The sequence below is a fragment of the Colossoma macropomum genome, unplaced genomic scaffold, assembly GCF_904425465.1.
Source record: "Colossoma macropomum unplaced genomic scaffold, Colossoma_macropomum, whole genome shotgun sequence".
NCBI classification, from domain to species: domain Eukaryota; kingdom Metazoa; phylum Chordata; class Actinopteri; order Characiformes; family Serrasalmidae; genus Colossoma; species Colossoma macropomum.
In genome coordinates, this window is record NW_023495548.1 from 1,195 (window position 1) to 20,514 (window position 19,320).

Here is a 19,320-nt window from a genome sequence, read left to right on the forward strand (position 1 = left end):
ATTACTTACAAAAACTCTCAAAAACTGTTCATTTTGGATAGTAAACAAAATGGTTATATTTGTGTTGTAGACCTCAGGTTCGTATCACCACCACTGTCAAGAAATCAGAGTCAGTGAATTTCTCTATAATGCACAATTTCACATTAAACCACTCTGAACAACTTTTTACATCTCAACAATTTAACTGCTCAGGAGAAGCATCTGTCTCAACATTATTGCATGAACACATCCTTATGAAAAAGATCTATAGTAATACTACAGGAATCTGTACAGTATTCATACAAGAATCTTACAGTAAATGTGGAAAATTACTATAGTTTATTACAGGATATTACACAAGAAAATATTATAGATTATTATTATTGTAATACAGCATTATATACATTTTATAGTTTTATATTGTATTACTGCAATTCTTTTTTGTAGGGGTATTAACATTAGGTGTGTTTATTATAATGGCTCTGCAGTTAGATAATAAAGGAGTGGTGGTGGGCTTTGACTGGGGGAGTTGAATTGCTTGGGTTGCTTACGTTTCCCCTCTGAAAGAGCTTCACAACACTGAGGCTAACTGTGAAAAAGAACTAATGAGGATATTTTTCCAACATTCAGCCCATTGTAAGGGGGGTTTCCCTTAACATTTGTTTGCATTTGTAGCAAGTAAAGCAATGAGTTCATTTTTAAAGAAGTGTTTCCCAACACTGGGCCAACCGTTCTTACGAGAAAATCTCTTCTTAAAACCCACTTACACAGAGATTCTGACATTCACCAATGTTATTTGGGATTTGTCCAAAAGTAAGTGCAGAATCTACACACACTCAAGAGCACAAAGGAGCGAACAATTCTGCAGTTTAAGAACACATCATGAATCTGACACTGACATTTTCTTAGGACCTTTCTCAAGAACACATTTAAGAAAAACTTAGGAAGACACTGGTGAATGAGGCTCACTGTTCCAGGAAGACTAAAGAGAGCTGCCATGGGGTGCCTGCAACTTGCAACTGCAAACTGTGGTGGGAGAGCAGGAGAGCCCCCCGCCCTTCACTGCTGATTCTAGACCTGTTTGCGTGGACGTTAGAGACGATCAGAAAACACTCAGAGCTCATTGATCCACACAGAATGAGCAAGATGAGAGCTGTACTGAAGGTGCTGCTGCTGATGGCTCTGCTGGTTTCTGCTCAGGGATGGGATAACTACTGGAGCTTACCTGATTCATACAGAACACACACTGACAAGGCACTGCGCAATGCCAATGGAAAATTTGGGGGCCCTTATCATGTTGCCTATAACAGGCTCTTGTCCAGCCTGAGAGTAAGTGTGTCTTCTGTCTGTTATTTTCTGTAGCTGAAATTATTTTTTTAGCCTGTAAAGTTACACAAAAGCTCGCAGAATGTTTGTAGTTAATCTTAACAGCTGCAGATTTTAGGTTTCAGATCAGTTACCAGTAATCATTAATCACTAAAAGAATCCCAGTGCGAACATTTTGCAAACAGACGGTTTCTGTTTATTGGCTCCACTTGCAGGAAAAAAGTTTTGACTCATTTTATACCCCCTTATAAATAAAGTTGCATTCAGGAAATAAATGGAAACTGCAAAATTGCTGGTAAATGGCAGAGAGAAAACGTGAGACAACTGTGTGAAATATTTGAGAAGGTATTTAAAAGATTTATAATTTATAAAAGCAATAAGCATTTACTTGCTCAGAAAAACACTAATATTAAAATAAATATAACACTAATAAAATATACACTGATCAGGGATATAACATTATGACCACCTCTTTGTTTCTACAGTCATTGTCCATTTTATCAGCTGGACTTACTATATAGGTGCACTTTTTAGTTCTACAATTACAAACTGTAGTCCATCTGTTTCTCGGCATACTTTCTTAGTCCCTTTTACCCTGCTCTTCAGTGGTCAGGACCCCCAAGGATCCTCACAGAGCAGGTACTATTTGGGTGGTAGATCTCAGCACTGCACTAACACTAATGTGGTGGTGGTGTGTTAGTGTGTGTTGTGCTGGTACGAGTGGATCAGACACAGCAGTACTTTACTGATTGGTGTATATTGATTTTGTCTGTCAGTTTAACTATAAGTCATGTCCCTTAAGTATTTCTATACTTCTGCTTATGGCAGCCCAGTATTGTTTCTATATGTATAATGTGCAATTCACACACACACACACACAAACACACGCACACACACACACACACACACACACACACACACATATATATATATATATATACAGTACTTTAGATATATATACAGTTTTACTTGGAGATTAATGTGGCTCAATTTTATGCTTTTTCACAGATTACGGACAGCAGCTTCTACATACGTGTGCGTCTGATGGTCACCACATGTAAAAAGGATCCAAATAAAGGTTTTGGACATCGAGATGAATGTGCTACACAAAAGCCTAGTACGGTGTGTATGATATCTTTACTGGCTGAATGTAAAGTCAAATGATCACGTACTAAACATTGACTAGCCAAGGTCCGATTTCTTCTACTTACTTATTAATCAGTGTGTAAACAGACTGTGTTTCTGAATATGTTGAGATTAAAAAAAGGGAAAGGCACTACAAATCAGTTACTAACACACAAATTCTCATTTAATTTTTAAAGCCCTGGATTGACTGTGTTGTGTGTAAGCCAAAAAATGGGGCAGAACTAATTGACTGTGCGAGACAAATGGATGTCAAAGATGTAAGTTCTGAATTTATCGGTATCTAATGCACGTCCTACTGCTAATGAACAGTAGCTACAGTATATATAGGAACACATATACTTACCAGACAAAATGTATAACCTATTGTTGCTGACAACTGAAAAGTAAAAATATGTCTTATTGATCTTATTACAGAGAGAGAGCATTCGGAGTAGTTGTCCCACTCCCTCAGATTACCACCTTGGAGGTGGATCTATAAATCTCGAGGATGATGGGCCGCAGTATGGATGTCTTGGATGTGTCTGACTTTGAGACCCCTGAAGCAGCACACACGAACCAGGAAACATACAAATTCCAACTATGAATGAAATAAATAAAAAAAAAAAATGTAGTGATGATTGTATAAAGTCAGCTACTTCTAGACAAATGGTTAAAACCTACATAAGAAATGGAGCATGTGGTTTCCAATAAAAGGACACTTACATTTTAAGTTTATTCTGGCTGTCTGACTTTATGTATGCATTAAAATAGCTAACACAATAATGAGAATAAATATTTAAAACAAAACTACATTGTCATCATAGAGAATGATATGTTTGAACACAAAGTATTTATAAAATAATTATTGTGTGTATTTATACATTATTGGCAAACATTTGTGACTAATTTTAAAATTTTATCTTAGACATGAACGCATAGGTAGCTAACTGTGCTGTTGAACAGCTTGTCAGGTACCAGAAGTAACAGTGTGCTTCAAAAGGCCCTCAGGGAGGAGAGCTTAGCCTGTTTAGTGAGAGCCTTCAGTCAAAGAACAGAAAAATTCACTACAGTCTTGGGTCAGTGTGAGTTACTAATGAATTTATTCATTCAAAATTTTAATTCTTGACCCAAACATTTCTTGCATTTTCTGAAAATGGTATTTCAGCAGTTTCAATAAAAATAACATTTTAAAGTGCCTTTTCTCTTTTGTTTGTGTTATTGTATTTTTTGTCATACATGAGTTCTTAGAGTAAAAATAAGTACAGAAACAAAATGTAAAAAAGCTGAAAAAGAGTCAGGTCCCTCAAATGTCAATTCTTTGCCTCCAAGCTTCAAGCATGTTTGTTTGATCCAGGTTCACAGACATGGGAAAGATTTTATAGTAATGACATGCCTCTAGTTTGTGACCATCATGGTTTGTCCACCCTGTTAACTTGTGGTTCATTCAGTTACATGAACAGTTTTCATCCTGATTCAATGATAATATTAAACATGATGCATACGTTTGTGCTAATTTGCAGAGACGGGAGTGGAGGAACATTTAAAAGGCTGGAAACAAATTCTGTCGATATTTATTTTTATTGTGAAAATTAATGGTATTTCATAGAGCCATAACAAGACAATGTACAGTGCAGATTCACTGTGTTCTTGTAGATTACTGTAAGGCACACTAAGTCTCTTAGGAGATGTAGATGTTACTAATAATGTGTCCTAAACATGTTGAGATAGTTATAAAAATGTCCTATAAGAGAGTGGACATTTGGTGAAAATGATTCTGAGCTGCACTATGTAAGTTTTTTTTGTTTAAATTGTAAGAAGGAGCGTTTGGACAAAAAAAAGGCTAAAATATGGTGAGTCTGCGCTGCTACAAGTCGCTCTGTAAAGCCTGAAACAATAATTTTAAAAAAGTCAGAGGGGTCAAGTTGGATTCCACAGAGGTTTTTTCAGATCACTTCATATGTATTTACATAAAAGAAAGTCCAACTCAATTTTTAGGTCTCAAATGGAAATCAACATTACACTTATGATGATATGATGACAGTAGTAGATAATTTACTTACATTCTCAGAAGACACATCATTCACCAAGTTCTCAATCATCAGGTTCATCCTCTCTGGGAAGGGCTGTGAAAATGATCTTTGGCACAGATCTCCTGGGGACATTCCGCTTCTGTCCCCTCATTATCCCCAAACGTGCTGCTTGTTGTGTTCATTTGTCTGATTTCTTTCTTGGTGATTTTCATGTGAATCTAAGATGTGTTGTCAAGAGTGCTTCTTTAGTTCTTCAGATTTTTTTATTTCACTTAATTCATCTTTGTTGATAACTGGTTGATGGATTTGCCTACATTTTTCCTGTCTGCTTATCATTTGATCACTGCCTCTCAAAATTCATCCAGTGAAACTCCTTAACATGTGGCTTAATTCAGTTTTTGTAAACAGCACATGTAATGCAGTTTAATTAAACAATTAGAAGGATTAAAATGGTTCTTTAAGGGTTCTAGTAAGGGGAATGGTTCTACTTAGAACTTATTCTGTATAGAACAATTTCATGCTTAAATGTTTTTTCGCATAGTGAAATGTTTCTTGAGAGAATGTGTTGTATAAGGTTCTATGTAGCGCCAAAAAGGGTTCTGCTATTGTTTTGATGTCAAGCTTGTAACTAAAGAATAACCCTTTTTGGTGCTATTTATAACCATTTTCAAAAAACCATATACAACACATTCTCCATCTATCTGAAGAACCATTTCACCATGCAAAGAACCATTAAGCCAAAAATGGTTCTATATACAACTCATGGTTCTAAATAGAACCATTCCTTTTGCTTAAGAACCCTTGAAGAAATGTCTTTTTTAAGAGTGCAGATAAAATTTTTATTGAAAATTATATGACAATATGGCTAATATAGCTAATTTTGGAGACAAAAACTAAAACTGGGCTACAGAACGAAAAGCTGCTTGGGAGCCAAAAGATTCGACTCTTATTTGTGAGCTGAGCCGATTCATCTGACTCACTGACAAGAGAGCGGGGGTGGTGACGAGTACGCGGAGCAAAGAGTTCTCGTTGCTTCTCGGCTCAGGAGTTCACGCTGATCGGAAGATTGAACGGTCGCGTGTTTTCACCCAATCCTCAATATAGGTTCACCCAAGACAACACGGCATAATTGAGATTCTGTGATAAATAATATTTTCAATTTGAATAAACAGTAAGCAATCGTCATGATAAATACTTTTTGTACCGTTGTCGCAGATTGGGTGTAAACAGCTGCCATACAAACCTTTTTTGAACCTTTTCGTAGTTCCAGTGTTGCTTGGCATTGTAATCTGTTCAGTGAATGCATGTGCCCAAAGACCTGACTGTAAAAGGGAACGTGAATTTGAGGAGGAACTGAATCGGATACAACACCGACGTTAACCGTGTTGAACGGCTTGTAGCTATAGGCAAGTAACTACAAAAATATATATTCACCTCCATCTGCTCACTAACAGTAGCTGTAGTAGATACAGGAATACATACAAATCAAACATATAACATATTGTGTCTGACGGCTGAAACGGAAAATCTTTTTCACATTTTCGTGTTTACTTTCTAAAATTCATTATTAATTGAATTATCTCAGTTTATAATAATATTGTAATAATATCACAACAGCTTGTATCGTGGTGATCAATGTGAATAGATCTCACTACAGCTTACGTCTTACAGCTACATCTGGCTGTAATTATTACATAAGAATGTTCAGGATTTAAAGCTCCAGCTGACAGGATAAAGGTCCATCTATATGACAGCTTACGTTGGTTATTTCACTCCGACAATACACTGACAAGCCTGTTTACTATGTGGATTAGAATGAAATAACCTAGCTGTTTCAGACCCTTGACATCATCTGTAAACACTGCATGTAAAGGTAGGTCAACTGACTCTAGCACTGGAGTTTTGAAACATTTTCTGCTAACAGTGCTGAGCATGTGATGGCGTCTGCCTTTGCATGTCCTGCACATCCCTGATTTAGAGGTTTCTTTTAGGTGTACAGCTCACATGTGACTGGACTGGACACAGGACTTTGACTTTTCCTGGAGGCAACAGACTAACTTTCAACACATTGATTCAACTTGATGAGGCCATTTAAACAAACAAATCATCAAAAAAAAACGTTCCCCTAACTGAAAATAATTGAGTAATGTGTGTTATTTTATTCGGCTGTGCGTCTAGCAGGTGGAAATCAAACGAGAATTGGAAAACACAATTTCCGTTCTCTTTTATTTGACTCTGCCTGATTTAACATTTAGATTAATTACATTCTTTCAATGCTAACACTTAAGTACATTTTAAAAATAATTCAGGTCAATTAATATCAGCTTGTTTTATTAAAATGTACAAGCCAGTTTGACATTTTTGAGAGTATGATGAGAGAAGTGAATCAGTGGAACTATTTCTGTAATTATTTGCCTTTATAACAGATATGAAATAGAGCAGTTTTGCTATTATGCACTTATTTATCAGGAAATGGTTGCAGAAAGTCAGCAGATCTACAAGGTGTGTTGGGATTTCTACTTTCTGTCTGTTCATCATGAAATTCAGCACAAGCCAAAGAGTAACTGGACTTTTCAAATTACGCAAAGAAATTAAAAATGACAAAAACGGAGGTTCAAGGTTCTTGGGTGACAGCGAAGATATGTTTGTGGTAATTCACAGAAATGGGATCACTTTAAAGCCTGAGAACAAATTCTTTTTTTTGAGTCCTTGCACCACCACGTCCCACGATTCCTTGAGATCTTTAAATCCAAGAAAGGAGTTGTTGGTGGAACACTTGCAGAGATCCTCGCCCAGGTTGAGATAAAGGTGATCCAGTCCCCTCTTTAAGACTAAACATATGTTTTTCTTTAGTGTTGTAATTAGTTTCTGTAGTTTAATAATCTGTCTTTTGGAAATAGAGCAACAGAGCACTTTTGAGATGTCAAGTCAGGGAAATTGCGAAGAACCTTGGTGTTTGCCTTTTGAGTTTTTTGGATTTTTTTTATAATCTTTATAATCTTGTTTCAGCTGCTCCTATTTGTGGGACACACTACCTGCAAAATTATTTGATGCTCACATAAAAGCAGAACAGTAGGTGGATCTCTATCCTTTTATTTAAATGGAAACAGATCACAGATTAGCCAGGACCACCAGTTATGTTACAGTATCTAGCAATTGAAATGTTTTAATGTAGAAGAGGAGAAAAATTTGCTAAATTCTCTTCTAAGTTTGGATGGTCACAGCTTTGCTCTCTGGTTATCATAGTTGTTAGGCTCTGATGAAGTTGGGTTGTACTTGCAAATGCAGTTCACTGAAATGCAGTTAAATTAGGATAAGTCAGTGTTATCAGCCAAATTGTTATGTTTTGTTCAAAACATATCAATGCACTTGAAGCTCTTAACTTAACTGCACTTAACTGGGTTGCCCTTAAAGGAACAAAGATTAAGATGAAAGATAATAGGGATATTTTTCCATCATTCGGGCCATTGTCAAAGGGGTTTTCTCTTCTCATTTATTTGTGTTTGTAGCAAGTTAAGCAATAAGTTCATTTTTGAAGAAGTGTTGTCCACCACTGTTCCCAGAAGACTAAAGAGAGCTGGTGAGAGGTGGTGCCCTTTGCTTGCGCCTGCCAACTCACTGTGGTGGGCGAGCAGGAGAGCACCCCGCCCCCCCCCCTTTTACCTACTTTTACCCTGTTCTTCGGTGGTTAGGACCCCCTTGGACCCTCACAGAGCAGGTACTATTTGGGTGGTGGATCATTCTCAGCACTGCAGTAACACTGAAGTGGTGGTGGTGTGTTAGTGTGTGTTGCGCTGGTCTGAGTGGATCAGACACAGCACTGCTTCTCTGTGAGGGTCCATAGGGGTCCTGACCACTGAAGAACAGGGTAAAAGGGGGCTAACAAAGTATGCAGAGAAACAGATGGACAGGAGGTGGTCATAATGTTATGCCTGATCGGTGTATAACTACTATATTAAAAATGAAACCCATTGTTGCTTTTGACTGAAAAGTAAAAATATGTCTAATTGATCTTATTTCAGAGAGCGAACATTCGAAGTAGTTGTCCCATGTCCTCAGTTTACCGCCATGAAGGTGCATCTATAATGTCTTAGAAAAGCGAGGATAATGAGCAGCAGATTGGATGTCTGGGATGTGTCTGACTTTAAGACCCCTGAAGCTGCACATTTGAACCTGGAATCACACAGATTCCAACTGTGGATGAAGTAGAAAATGTAGTGTTGACACTATAAAATTAGGTACTTTAAACGTGTGGTTGAAACCTACTTAAGAAATCATGCATAAACTTGTGTGGTCTCCACTAAAAGGACACTTAAATGTTCAGTTTATTCCAGCTGTCTGGTTCCATGTACTTTTATTTTAATATGGCACATTAAAAAGAACAACACAAAACTACATTTCTTGTTATGAAGCATGAGACGTTTAAACACAAAGAATAATTAACCTAATAAATGATACACTTATATTAGCAAACGTTTCCTACTTTTTAAAACTTTTGTTTTAACTGGGTCTGTTTTTAAAACAATGAGCAAAAAGCCTGGTGTGGCGGCAGAGGACCAGCAGTCATAATGTTTTGCATGAAATTTTAAAATAGAAAATTAAGATATTTAATTTAATAAAAATAATAAATACTAAAAGCAATTATATTTTCTTGTTAAAGAACATGATATAAAACGTTTGAAAGAACATTGATAAACTAAGTGCAAGATTTCACTTGTTGTATAAAACAGCATTCTTTGTCACATTTTCATGTTTACAATTACAAAATCACAACCGCTCATATTGTAGTGATCAGTGTGAATAGATTTCACTACATCTCACAGCTAAAGCTGTATCATGTAGGAATGTTCAGGATTTAAAGCTGACAGGCTCCAGACCCATCCATATGACAGCTTAGGGACTTCACTCTGACAATACACTGACAAGTCTATTCACTCATGTGAGGTTAATGTGGATTAGAATGAAATAACCTAAAAAGTTGTTTCAAACCCTTGACCTCATCTGTAAACACTGCATGTAAAGGTAAGTCAACTGACTCTAGCACTGGAATTTTGAAACATTTTCTGCGAACAGTACTGGACATGTGATGGTGGTCTGCCTTTGCATGTCCTGCACGTCCCTGATTCAGAGGTTTCTTTTAGGTGTACAGCCCACATGTGAGTGTAAATGTTATGTTAGACTTTGAGACTTTGCCTTGGAGGTTACTTTGAGAATATAACCTTTTTTTTAAATATAACCTCATTTCCAAAAAGGTTGGGACGCTGTGCAAAATGCAAATAAAAACAAAATGCAATGATGTGCAAATCATTTAAAACCTATTTTTGAAAATAGTACAAAGATAACAAATTAAATGTTGAAACTGAGAAATTTTATTGTTTTTTGAAAAATATTTGCCCATTTTGAATTTGATGCCAAAAACATGTTCCAAAAAAGTTGGGACAGGGGAATGTTTACCACTGTGTTTCATCACCTCTTCTTTTAACAACACTCTGTAAGCATTCGGGAACTGAGGAGACCAAATACTGTAGTTTTGAAAGTGAAATGTTTTCCCATTCTTGTTTGATAGAGGATTTCAGCTGCTCAACAGTTCGGGGTCTCCTTGTCGTATTTTTCATTTCATAGTGCTCCAAAGGTTTTCAGTGGGTGACAGTTTGGACTGCAGGCAGGCCGGTTTAGCACCTGGACTCTTTTACTACAGAGCCAGGCTGTTGTAATACATGCAGAATGTGGTTTTACATTGTCTTGCTGAAATAACCAAGGCCTTCCCTGAAAAAGACGTCGTCTGGATGGCAGCATATGTTGACAAAACCTATATATATCGTTCAGCATTAATGGTGCTTTCACAGACGTGCATGTCACCCATGCCATGAGCATTAATGCCCCCCTATACCTTCATGAATACTGGCTTTTGAATTGTGCACTGATAACAAGCCATGGACAGTGTCCATGATTTCCAAAAAGAATTTCAAATTTTGATTTGTCAGACCACAGGACACTTTTCCACTTTGCCTCAGTCCATTTTAAATAAGCCCATACCCAGAGAAGGTGGCAGCATTCCTGGATCCTGTTTATGTACAGTTTCTTCTTTGTATTTTAGAGTTTTAAGTTGCATTTGTGGATGAAGCCACAAACTGTGTTCACAGACAGTGGTTTTCAGAAGTGTTCCTGAGCCTATGCAGTGATTTCCACTACAGAATCATGTCTGTTTTTAATGCAGTGCCACCTGAGGGCCCAAAGATCATGGCCAGCATATACTGGTTTTTGGCCTTGTCACTTCCATGCAGAGATTTCTCGGGATTCTCTGAGTCTTTAATGATATTATGTACCGTAGATGATAAAAAGCAAAAGTTCTTTGCTATTTTATGTTGAGAAACGTTATTCTTGAATTATTGCACAGAGTGGTCAACCCCTCCTCATCTTTACTTCTGAAAGACTCAGCCTCTCTGGGATGCTTTTTTATACCTAATCATTTTATTGACCTGTTGTCAATCAACCACCAGGTGTTTTTTTTTTTTTACATTACACAACTTTACCAGCCTTTTGTTGCCCCCGCCCCAACTTTTTTGGAACGTGCTCTTGCCATCAAATTCAAAATGGGCATTTCAAAAAACAATTAAATTTCTCACTTTCAACATTTAATTTCTTTTCTTTGTACTATTTTCAATCAAACATAGGGTTTAAATGATTTGCACATCATTGCATTTTTTTTTTTATTCACATTTTGCACTGCATCCCAACTTTTTTGGAAATGGGGTTGTAAAAGAGCTTGATGTAGTTTGTACATATGTATGTAAATCATGGCCTCCATAAGGTCAAGTCAAGTCCAGTGGTCTTTATTGTCATTCCTCTAGTTGCACCACACAAACTAATAACATTGAGAGTAGTAATTACTAAATATTTACACTTCTTCCTAAAGCAGGCGGAAAAAGAAACTACATAGAGAGCACAAAACAGACTAAAAAGATTGGTTAAGCTAAAAACACTAATTGATATATGCTATATCTCATAGCTAAATGAGAGAGTGGTCATGTAAGTAAAGGTGGCTAAAGGTTTTTCTGACTGACCTTGTGGAAAAAATATGTATTTTAGCACTTTTCAGCTTCCTCCTCAATGACTTTCTTATTATCTCTCTTTCAGCTCCACTTTTTATCCCCATTTTACAAAGTTATAAACACAAATCCTGAATCTGTGGACTACTGACTAGACTAAATAGACCACTGAGATGTTTTACAATATTTTTGTGACAAGATTTTTGCCTATAATGTATTAAAAATACAAGTCATGGTAGAGAGGTCATGCATGGTGTTGTAAGTTCTCAAATACATTTGAATTTTCGGATTTAGCACTGTTTTGACATTGTCAACACTACATATAAAATCTCAGAAGACATGTGTAGGTTCACTGGTCGTTCTGAATAGCAAATCCAGTGCAGGATCCAGTATTTATATTCCTGTGTAGCGCACTATGTAGGGAGCAGGGAGCTGTTTGAGATTCAGCCCCAGCATGAGAAGAGAGGTGCTGCTGGATTAATGCTAAATAAGACTTGCAGTGGTAATTTGGTGACCAAAAAGTACTTATAAAGCAAAAGTTTTGCATTAAACAGTGCTGTGTTCTCATATGTTCATATGTTATATGACAAAACGACAAAAGGCAACCAAACGTTCTCCTCATTCAGGCAACGATACCGTACTCTAGAGGAACTAGCTACATTTCTTGGCAGAATACTTGTTGATGTCGATTATTATTAATAATAACTTAAATTATTTTCTGAAAAATTGTGTATTTTATCATATTTCATGTTGGCTGCCCTTTTAAAAAAGCAAGAGGCCATTTGAGACTGTGTGTTACTGTGATTTTATCACAGGAAAGGGAGTTTTAGGCACTTCACTTCACGTCTTGCCTAAGAACACTGAGAAGTTTAACTGTTTAGGAGAAGCATCTGTCTGCAGAGAAACTTTATCACATGGCTACTATATTTACTACCTGATGCTACACAAGTAAATATTATAGATTATTATTGTAATACTGCATTACAGAATCTTATAGTTTCCTTGTGTATTACTACAGCAATAAATAAACAGATGTTTATTTATCATAAAGCTGAAAGTGTGGCTGATTAAGTGTTAAGAGTGGTGGTGGGCTTTGACTGGGGGAGTCAAATTGCTTGGGTTGCTTCCATTTCCCCTCTAAAAGAGCTTCACAACACTGAAGCTACCTGTGAAAAAAAACTAATGGGGATATTTTTCCAACATTCAGCCCATTATAAAGAGGTTTTCACTTCTCATTTGTTTGATTTTGTAGCAAGTAGAGCAACAAGATCATTTTTAAAGTAGCATTTTCCAGAACTGTTCCCAGAAAACTAAAGAGAGCTGCCAAGTGGTGCCCTGTGCTTGTGACTGCCAACTAACTGTGGTGGGAGAGCAGGAGAGCCCCCCGCCCTTCACTGCTGATTCTCAAGTGGTCTGTGTGAACATTAGAGGGGATCAGAAAACACTCAGAGCTCAGTGATCCACACACAACAAGCAAGATGAGTGCTGTGCTGAAGCTGCTGCTGCTGGCGACAGTTATTCTGCTGGTTTCTGCTCAGGAATGGAAGAACTATTGGAGCTTGCCTGATTCATACAGAACACACATTGACAAGGCACTGCATGATGCCAATGGAAAACTTGGGGGTCCTTATCATGTTGCCTATGAAAGCCTCTTGCCAAACCTGAAAGTATTTTTTTTTTGTCTGTTATTTTCTGCAGCTGAAATGATTTGATATAACTGTAAAGTTGAGCAAACCTACTTATGTATGGCAGAATGTTTATGGTTAATCAGCTGCAGATTTCAGAATTCAGATTTGTTATGTCTTTATTTTGTTTTATTGTTTTATTTGGAGACTAATGTGGGACACTTTTATGCTTTTTCACAGATTACAGATGATGACTTCTATGTAAATGTGCGTCTGATGGTCACAACATGCAGGAAGGATGAACAGAAAGGTTTTGGACATCGAGATGAATGTGTTACACAAAAATCTAAAACGGTGTGTATAATATCTTTACTGGCTGAATGCAAAGTTAAATGATGTCATACTAAACATTGACTAGCCAAGGTCCATTTTCTTCTACTTACTTATTAATCAGTGTGTAAACAGACTGTGTTTCTGAATATGTTGAGATTAAAAAAGGGACAGGCACTACAAATCAGTTACAAACACAGACTTTCTCATTTATTTTTTAAAGCCCTGGATTGACTGTGTCGTGTGTAAGCCAAAAAATGGTGAAGAACTAATTGACTGTGTGAGACAAGTGGATGCTAAGAATGTAAGTTCTGAATTTATTCATGAATAATACCAATACTACTGTTCATGAACAGAAGCTGCAGTAGATACAGAAACATATCCAAATACCAGAATAAACATAAAACCCATTGTTTCTTTCAATTGAAAAGTAACATTAAGTCTAATGGATCTTATTTCAGAGAGCAGACATTCGAAAAAAGTGTTCAGGTTACCGCCATGGAAGTACAACTCTGCCATCTATTTAGACAAATAAATGTTAGGCATTTTCCAACTGTCTGGTTCAATGTACTGTTATTTTAAAATGGCAAACACAATAAAAAAATAATGATTAAAAACAAATCTACATTTCTTGTTATGAAGCATGATATGTTTGAACACAAAGCATAAATAGCCTAATATAGGATACACTTCCATTACTAAACATTTGCTACTTTTTGTCTTAACTGGGTCTCTCAGTGCAGATAGATGCTAACTTAGACAAGAACACATTTTTTCCCAAATATATCACTATCTGTGGTGTTGAACAGCTCGTCAGGTACGAGAAGTAAAAGTGTGCTTCTACAGGCACTTCAGGCGTGTGTGAATTATAAATGAACTTTTCTTACAGTTACTGAAAATGTTATTACAGCAGTTTCAATAAACAGTAATTCAAAGTGCTGTTTCTCTGATGTTTGTGTTACTGTATTTTTGTTACACATGCCTTCTTACTGTAAAAGTGGGTAAAGATCAAAATCTGACAGAAAAAAATAAATGAGACATTAATTTGCAGCATTTTATCTAAAAATCTGTTAAGTAAACCGCTCTGAAAACAATGAGCAAAAGCCTGGTGTAGCAGCAGAGGACCAACAGCATATTGTTTTGCCTCAGTGTATAGCCTGTATCCATGTATCCAGGCATACTGCATTTTTCACCTCCATCTGCTCATTAACAGTAGCTGTAATAGATACAGGAATTTATACAGGTCCAACTAAACATATAACCCATTGTGTCTGACAACTGCAGGAAATTTTGAAATAGAAAATTCTCAGTCTTGTTTTTAAGATATTTAATATAATAAGAATTATCAACATTAAAAGTTTCAGGGCATGATATAAAACGTTTGAAAGAACACTGATAAACTAAGTGCCAGATTCCACTTAAAGAAAAAGCGTGTTGTATAAAACAGCATTTTTTGTCACATTCTCATGTTTATTTTCTGAAATTCACTATTAATTGCATTATGTCTGTTCATACATATTTTTTTTATGTGTGAAAAAGGACCAGCATCACAAAATAAAATAGCCTAAACAGCTGTTTCAAACCCTTGACATCATCTGTAAACACTGCATGTAAAGGTAGGTCAACTGACTCTAGCACTGGTGTTTTGAAACATTTTCTGCTAACAGTGCTGAGCATTTTCTGCTAACAGTGCTGAGCAAATAAAAAAGCTTGACGTAGTATGTACGTATGTATGTAAGTCATGGCCTCTCTAAGGTCAAGTCAAGTGGTCTTCGTCATTTCTTATTTTAATTTGTATCCATTGAACGAAATGTTGTTCTTCATGCCTCGTGATGAAACACACAACAGAAGCACCTTACACAGGACTACATAGAGTGCAGATACACGACAACAGGACATGAGTGCAGAAAATACAATAAATACATAGACACATTTTCTAAGCCACTTATCCTTCTGGGTCACGGGGGCTTCTGGAGCCAGTCCCAGCGGTTATTGGGCGGAAGGCAGAATACACCCTGGACAGGTCGCCAGAAATACTGGACAGGACAACAAAATTATACATACATACATACACACATATACACATTATATATATATATATATATATATATATATATATATATATATATATATATATATATATATGAATGAGCATTATACACGGATGGATGGGCATCAAAACAACATGTGAACAGTAAAGGAACTAGGTGTCGTCACCTGTCAGAGAATGAGGCTTTAATTGTTTGAACTTTGAACACAATCCAAAATCGTGGTCACAGGCAGAGGTCAAAGCCAGGAAGATCCAAATAAGAAAAAGGAAAACATAACAGGGACAGGAACCAGAAAAAAGGGTACAAAAGGGGCAAGACAAAAGGCAAAGTCAAAAATACAGAAGCGAAGTCTGACACACAGTTAGGCAATGACAACAAGTAATACCTCACATAGATCTAGTCTAAAGCCTAGGCTTATATCCTAACTAGGTATGATCACATGATAGAGGGAACCGGTGAAACAGATCCATATTCAGGTGAGGATGAGCGTTGATTGGTTGATGGTGGTGGAGCCACAGCCACCTGATTGCCAAGAGAGTTCTGGGAAATGGAGTTTGTAAAAGAGTCTGAGCCAGAGGGATGCGTGAAAAAAGGCTGTCACAACCATTTTTAAAGAAGTCCACCACTGTTCCCGGAAGACTAAAGAGAGCTGCCAAGTATGCATGCGACTGCCAACTCACTGTGGTGGGAGAGCAGGAGAGCCCCCCGCCCTTCACTGTTGATTCTCAAGTGGTTTGCATGAACATTGGAGGCGATCAGAAAACACTCAGAGCTCAGTGATTCACACACAACGAGCAACATGAGTGCTGTGCTGAAGCTGCTGCTGCTGTCGGCAGTAACTCTGCTGGTTTCTGCTCAGGAATGGGATAACTATCAGAGCTTATCTGATTCAATAAGAACACACATTGACAAGGCACTGGACAATGCCAATAGAAACTTTGGGAGTCATTATCATGTTGCCTATGAAAGCCTCTTGCCAAACCTGAAAGTAAGTGTTTTTTCTGTCTGTTATTTTCTGCAGGTGAAATTAAATGATATAACTGTAAAGTTCAGCAATCCAAGTTTTTAATGGCAGAATGTTTATCGTTAATCAGCTGCAGATTTCAGGTTTCAGATCAGTTACCAGCAATCAGTAAACAGACAGAATGTGAACAAAACATTCATAACTTCCATGGTTGAGTCATTAACTAGTTAATGTATTTGCCAAGTACAACATGCTCTCTAATAAAATCTAGAAATAGGAAACAACTTAAATATAGTATGTTCTGCAATATATATATATATATATATATATATATGTATATATATATATATTATATATATATATATATATATATATATATATATATATATATATATATATATATGGATCTGAACAGTAGATTATGTAGATTTGCAACAAATATGTGATTTGTTGTTTTCTATTATGTCCTTGTTTTGCTCTTCTTTTATTTGGAGATTTATGTAGCCCACTTTATGCTTTTTCACAGATTACAGCTGATGACTTCTATGTAAATGTTCGTCTGATGGTCACAACATGCAGGAAGGATAAACAAAAAGGATATGGACATAGAAAAGAGTGTGTTACACAAAAACCTAGTACGGTGTGTATGATATCTTTACTGGTTAAATGCAAAGTCAAATGATCACATACTAAACATTGACTAGCCAAGGTCCATTTTCTTCTACTTACTGTGTGAACAGACTGTGTTTCTGCATATGTTGTTATGAAAAAAGAGACGGGCACTACAAATCAGTTACTAACACAGACTTTCTCATTTCTTTTTTAAAGCCCTGGATTAACTGTCTTGTATGTAAGCAAAAAAATGGTGCAGAACTAATTGACTGTGCGAGACAAATGGATGTCGAAAATGTAAGTTCTGAATTTATCGGTATCTAATGCACGTCCTACTGCTAATGAACAGTAGCTACAGTATATATAGGAACACATATACTTACCAGACAAAATGTATAACCCATTGTTGATGACAACTGAAAAGTAAAAATATGTCTTATTGATCTTATTACAGAGAGCGAGCATTCGGAGTAGTTGTCTCACTCCCTCACTCCCTTACCGCCATGGAGGTGGATCTTTGATGTCTCGGATAGGTGGGGATGATGGGCCGCAGATTGGATGTTCTGGATGTGTCTGACTTTGAGACCCCTGAAGCTGCACACACAAACCTGGAAACACGCAGACTCCAACTGTGAATGAAATTTAAAAAAAATGTAGTGATGATTGTATAAAATCAGCTACTTCTAGACAAATGGTTAAAACCTACATAAGAAATGGAGCATGTGGTTTCCAATAAAAGGACACTTACATTTTAAGTTTATTCTGGCTGTCTGACTTTATGTATGCATTAAAATAGCTAACACAATAATGAGAATAAATATTAAAAACAAAACTGCATTGTCATCATAGAGAATGATATGTTTGAACACAAAGTATTTATAAAATAATTATTGTGTGCATTTATACATAATTAGCAAACGTTTGTGACTTATTTTAACATTTTATCTTAGACATGAACGCATTCTTTACCGAATAGGTAGCTAACCGTGCTGTTGAGCTTGTCAGGTACCAGAAGTAACAGTGTGCTTCAGCAGACCCTCAGGGAGGAGAGCTTAGCCTGTTTAGTGAGAGCCTTCAGTCAAAGAACACAAAAATTCACTACAGTCTTGGGTCAGTGTGAGTTACTAATGAATTTATTCATTCAAAATTTTAATTCATGACCCAAACATTTCTTGCATTTTCTGAAAATGGTATTTCAGCAGTTTCAATAAAAATAACATTTCAAAGTGCCTTTTCTCTTTTGTTTGTGTTATTGTATTTTTTGTCACACATGAAAAAAAAAACAAACAAAATGTAAAAAAGCTGAAAAAGAGTCAGGTCCCTCAAATGTCAATTCTTTGCCTCCAAGCTTCAAGCATGTTTGTTTGATCCAGGTTCACAGACATGGGAAAGATTTTATAGTAATGACATGCCTCTAGTTTGTGACCATCATGGTTTGCCCACCCTGTTAACTTGTGGCTCATTCAGTTACATGAACAGTTTTCATCCTGATTCAATGATAATATTAAACATGATGCATACGTTTGTGCTAATTTGCAGAGACGGGAGTGGAGGAACATTTAAAAGGCTGGAAACAAATTCTGTCGATATTTATTTTTATTGTGAAAATTAATGGTATTTCATAGAGCCATAACAAGACAATGTACGGTGCAGATTCACTGTGTTCTTGTAGATTACTGTAAGGCACACTAAGTCTCTTAGGAGATGTAGATGTTACTAATAATGTGTCCTAAACATGTTGAGACAGTTATAAAAATGTCCTATAAGAGAGTGGACATTTGGTGAAAATGATTCTGAGCTGCACTATGTAAGTTTTTTTTGTTTAAATTGTAAGAAGGAGCGTTTGGACAAAAAAAAGGCTAAAATATGGTGAGTCTGCGCTGCTACAAGTCGCTCTGTAAAGCCTGAAACAATAATTTTAAAAAGTCAGAGGGGTCAAGTTGGATTCCACAGGGTTTTTTTTCAGATCACTTCATATGTATTTACATAAAAGAAAGTCCAACTCAATTTTTAGGTCTCAAATGGAAATCAACATTACACTTATGATGATATGATGACAGTAGTAGATAATTTACTTACATTCTCAGAAGACACATCATTCACCAAGTTCTCAATCATCAGGTTCATCCTCTCTGGGAAGGGCTGTGAAAATGATCTTTGGCACAGATCTCCTGGGGACATTCCGCTTCTGTCCCCTCATTATCCCCAAACGTGCTGCTTGTTGTGTTC

General features: G+C 36.6%; 2 protein-coding genes and 1 long non-coding RNA gene across 5 annotated transcripts; 2 read left to right on the top strand and 1 right to left on the bottom strand.

Moving 5' to 3' along the window:
* The first annotated feature begins 1,069 nt into the window (after nucleotides 1-1,069).
* Nucleotides 1,070-17,851, top strand: LOC118802379 (cystatin-like protein). Of its 3 annotated transcripts, none has more exons than XM_036562903.1 (4): nucleotides 1,070-1,308; nucleotides 2,314-2,427; nucleotides 2,628-2,708; nucleotides 2,866-3,625. In XM_036562903.1, exons 1-4 carry the CDS (start codon nucleotides 1,117-1,119, stop codon nucleotides 2,974-2,976), a joined length of 498 nt encoding a protein of 165 aa, XP_036418796.1. In that variant the 5' UTR covers nucleotides 1,070-1,116; the 3' UTR covers nucleotides 2,977-3,625. The 3 variants fall into 3 exon arrangements, with proteins under 3 accessions (XP_036418796.1, XP_036418792.1, XP_036418795.1); XM_036562899.1 differs by lacking the exon at nucleotides 2,866-3,625 and adding an exon at nucleotides 17,546-17,851 and having other exon boundaries at nucleotides 1,084-1,308; XM_036562902.1 differs by lacking the exons at nucleotides 1,070-1,308; nucleotides 2,314-2,427; nucleotides 2,628-2,708; nucleotides 2,866-3,625 and adding exons at nucleotides 16,186-16,503; nucleotides 17,006-17,119; nucleotides 17,308-17,388; nucleotides 17,546-17,851.
* On the top strand, nucleotides 12,927-14,091 carry LOC118802381 (cystatin-like protein). The gene is made up of 4 exons (XM_036562905.1): nucleotides 12,927-13,176; nucleotides 13,375-13,488; nucleotides 13,688-13,768; nucleotides 13,926-14,091. Exons 1-4 carry the CDS (start codon nucleotides 12,988-12,990, stop codon nucleotides 13,989-13,991), a joined length of 450 nt encoding a protein of 149 aa, XP_036418798.1. The 5' UTR covers nucleotides 12,927-12,987; the 3' UTR covers nucleotides 13,992-14,091.
* Nucleotides 15,234-16,064, bottom strand: LOC118802382. The gene is made up of 2 exons (XR_005006660.1): nucleotides 15,682-16,064; nucleotides 15,234-15,500 (listed from the first exon to the last, which is right to left on the bottom strand). It is a non-coding gene; the product is annotated as an uncharacterized LOC118802382 (long non-coding RNA).
* Nucleotides 17,852-19,320: the final 1,469 nt, after the last annotated feature.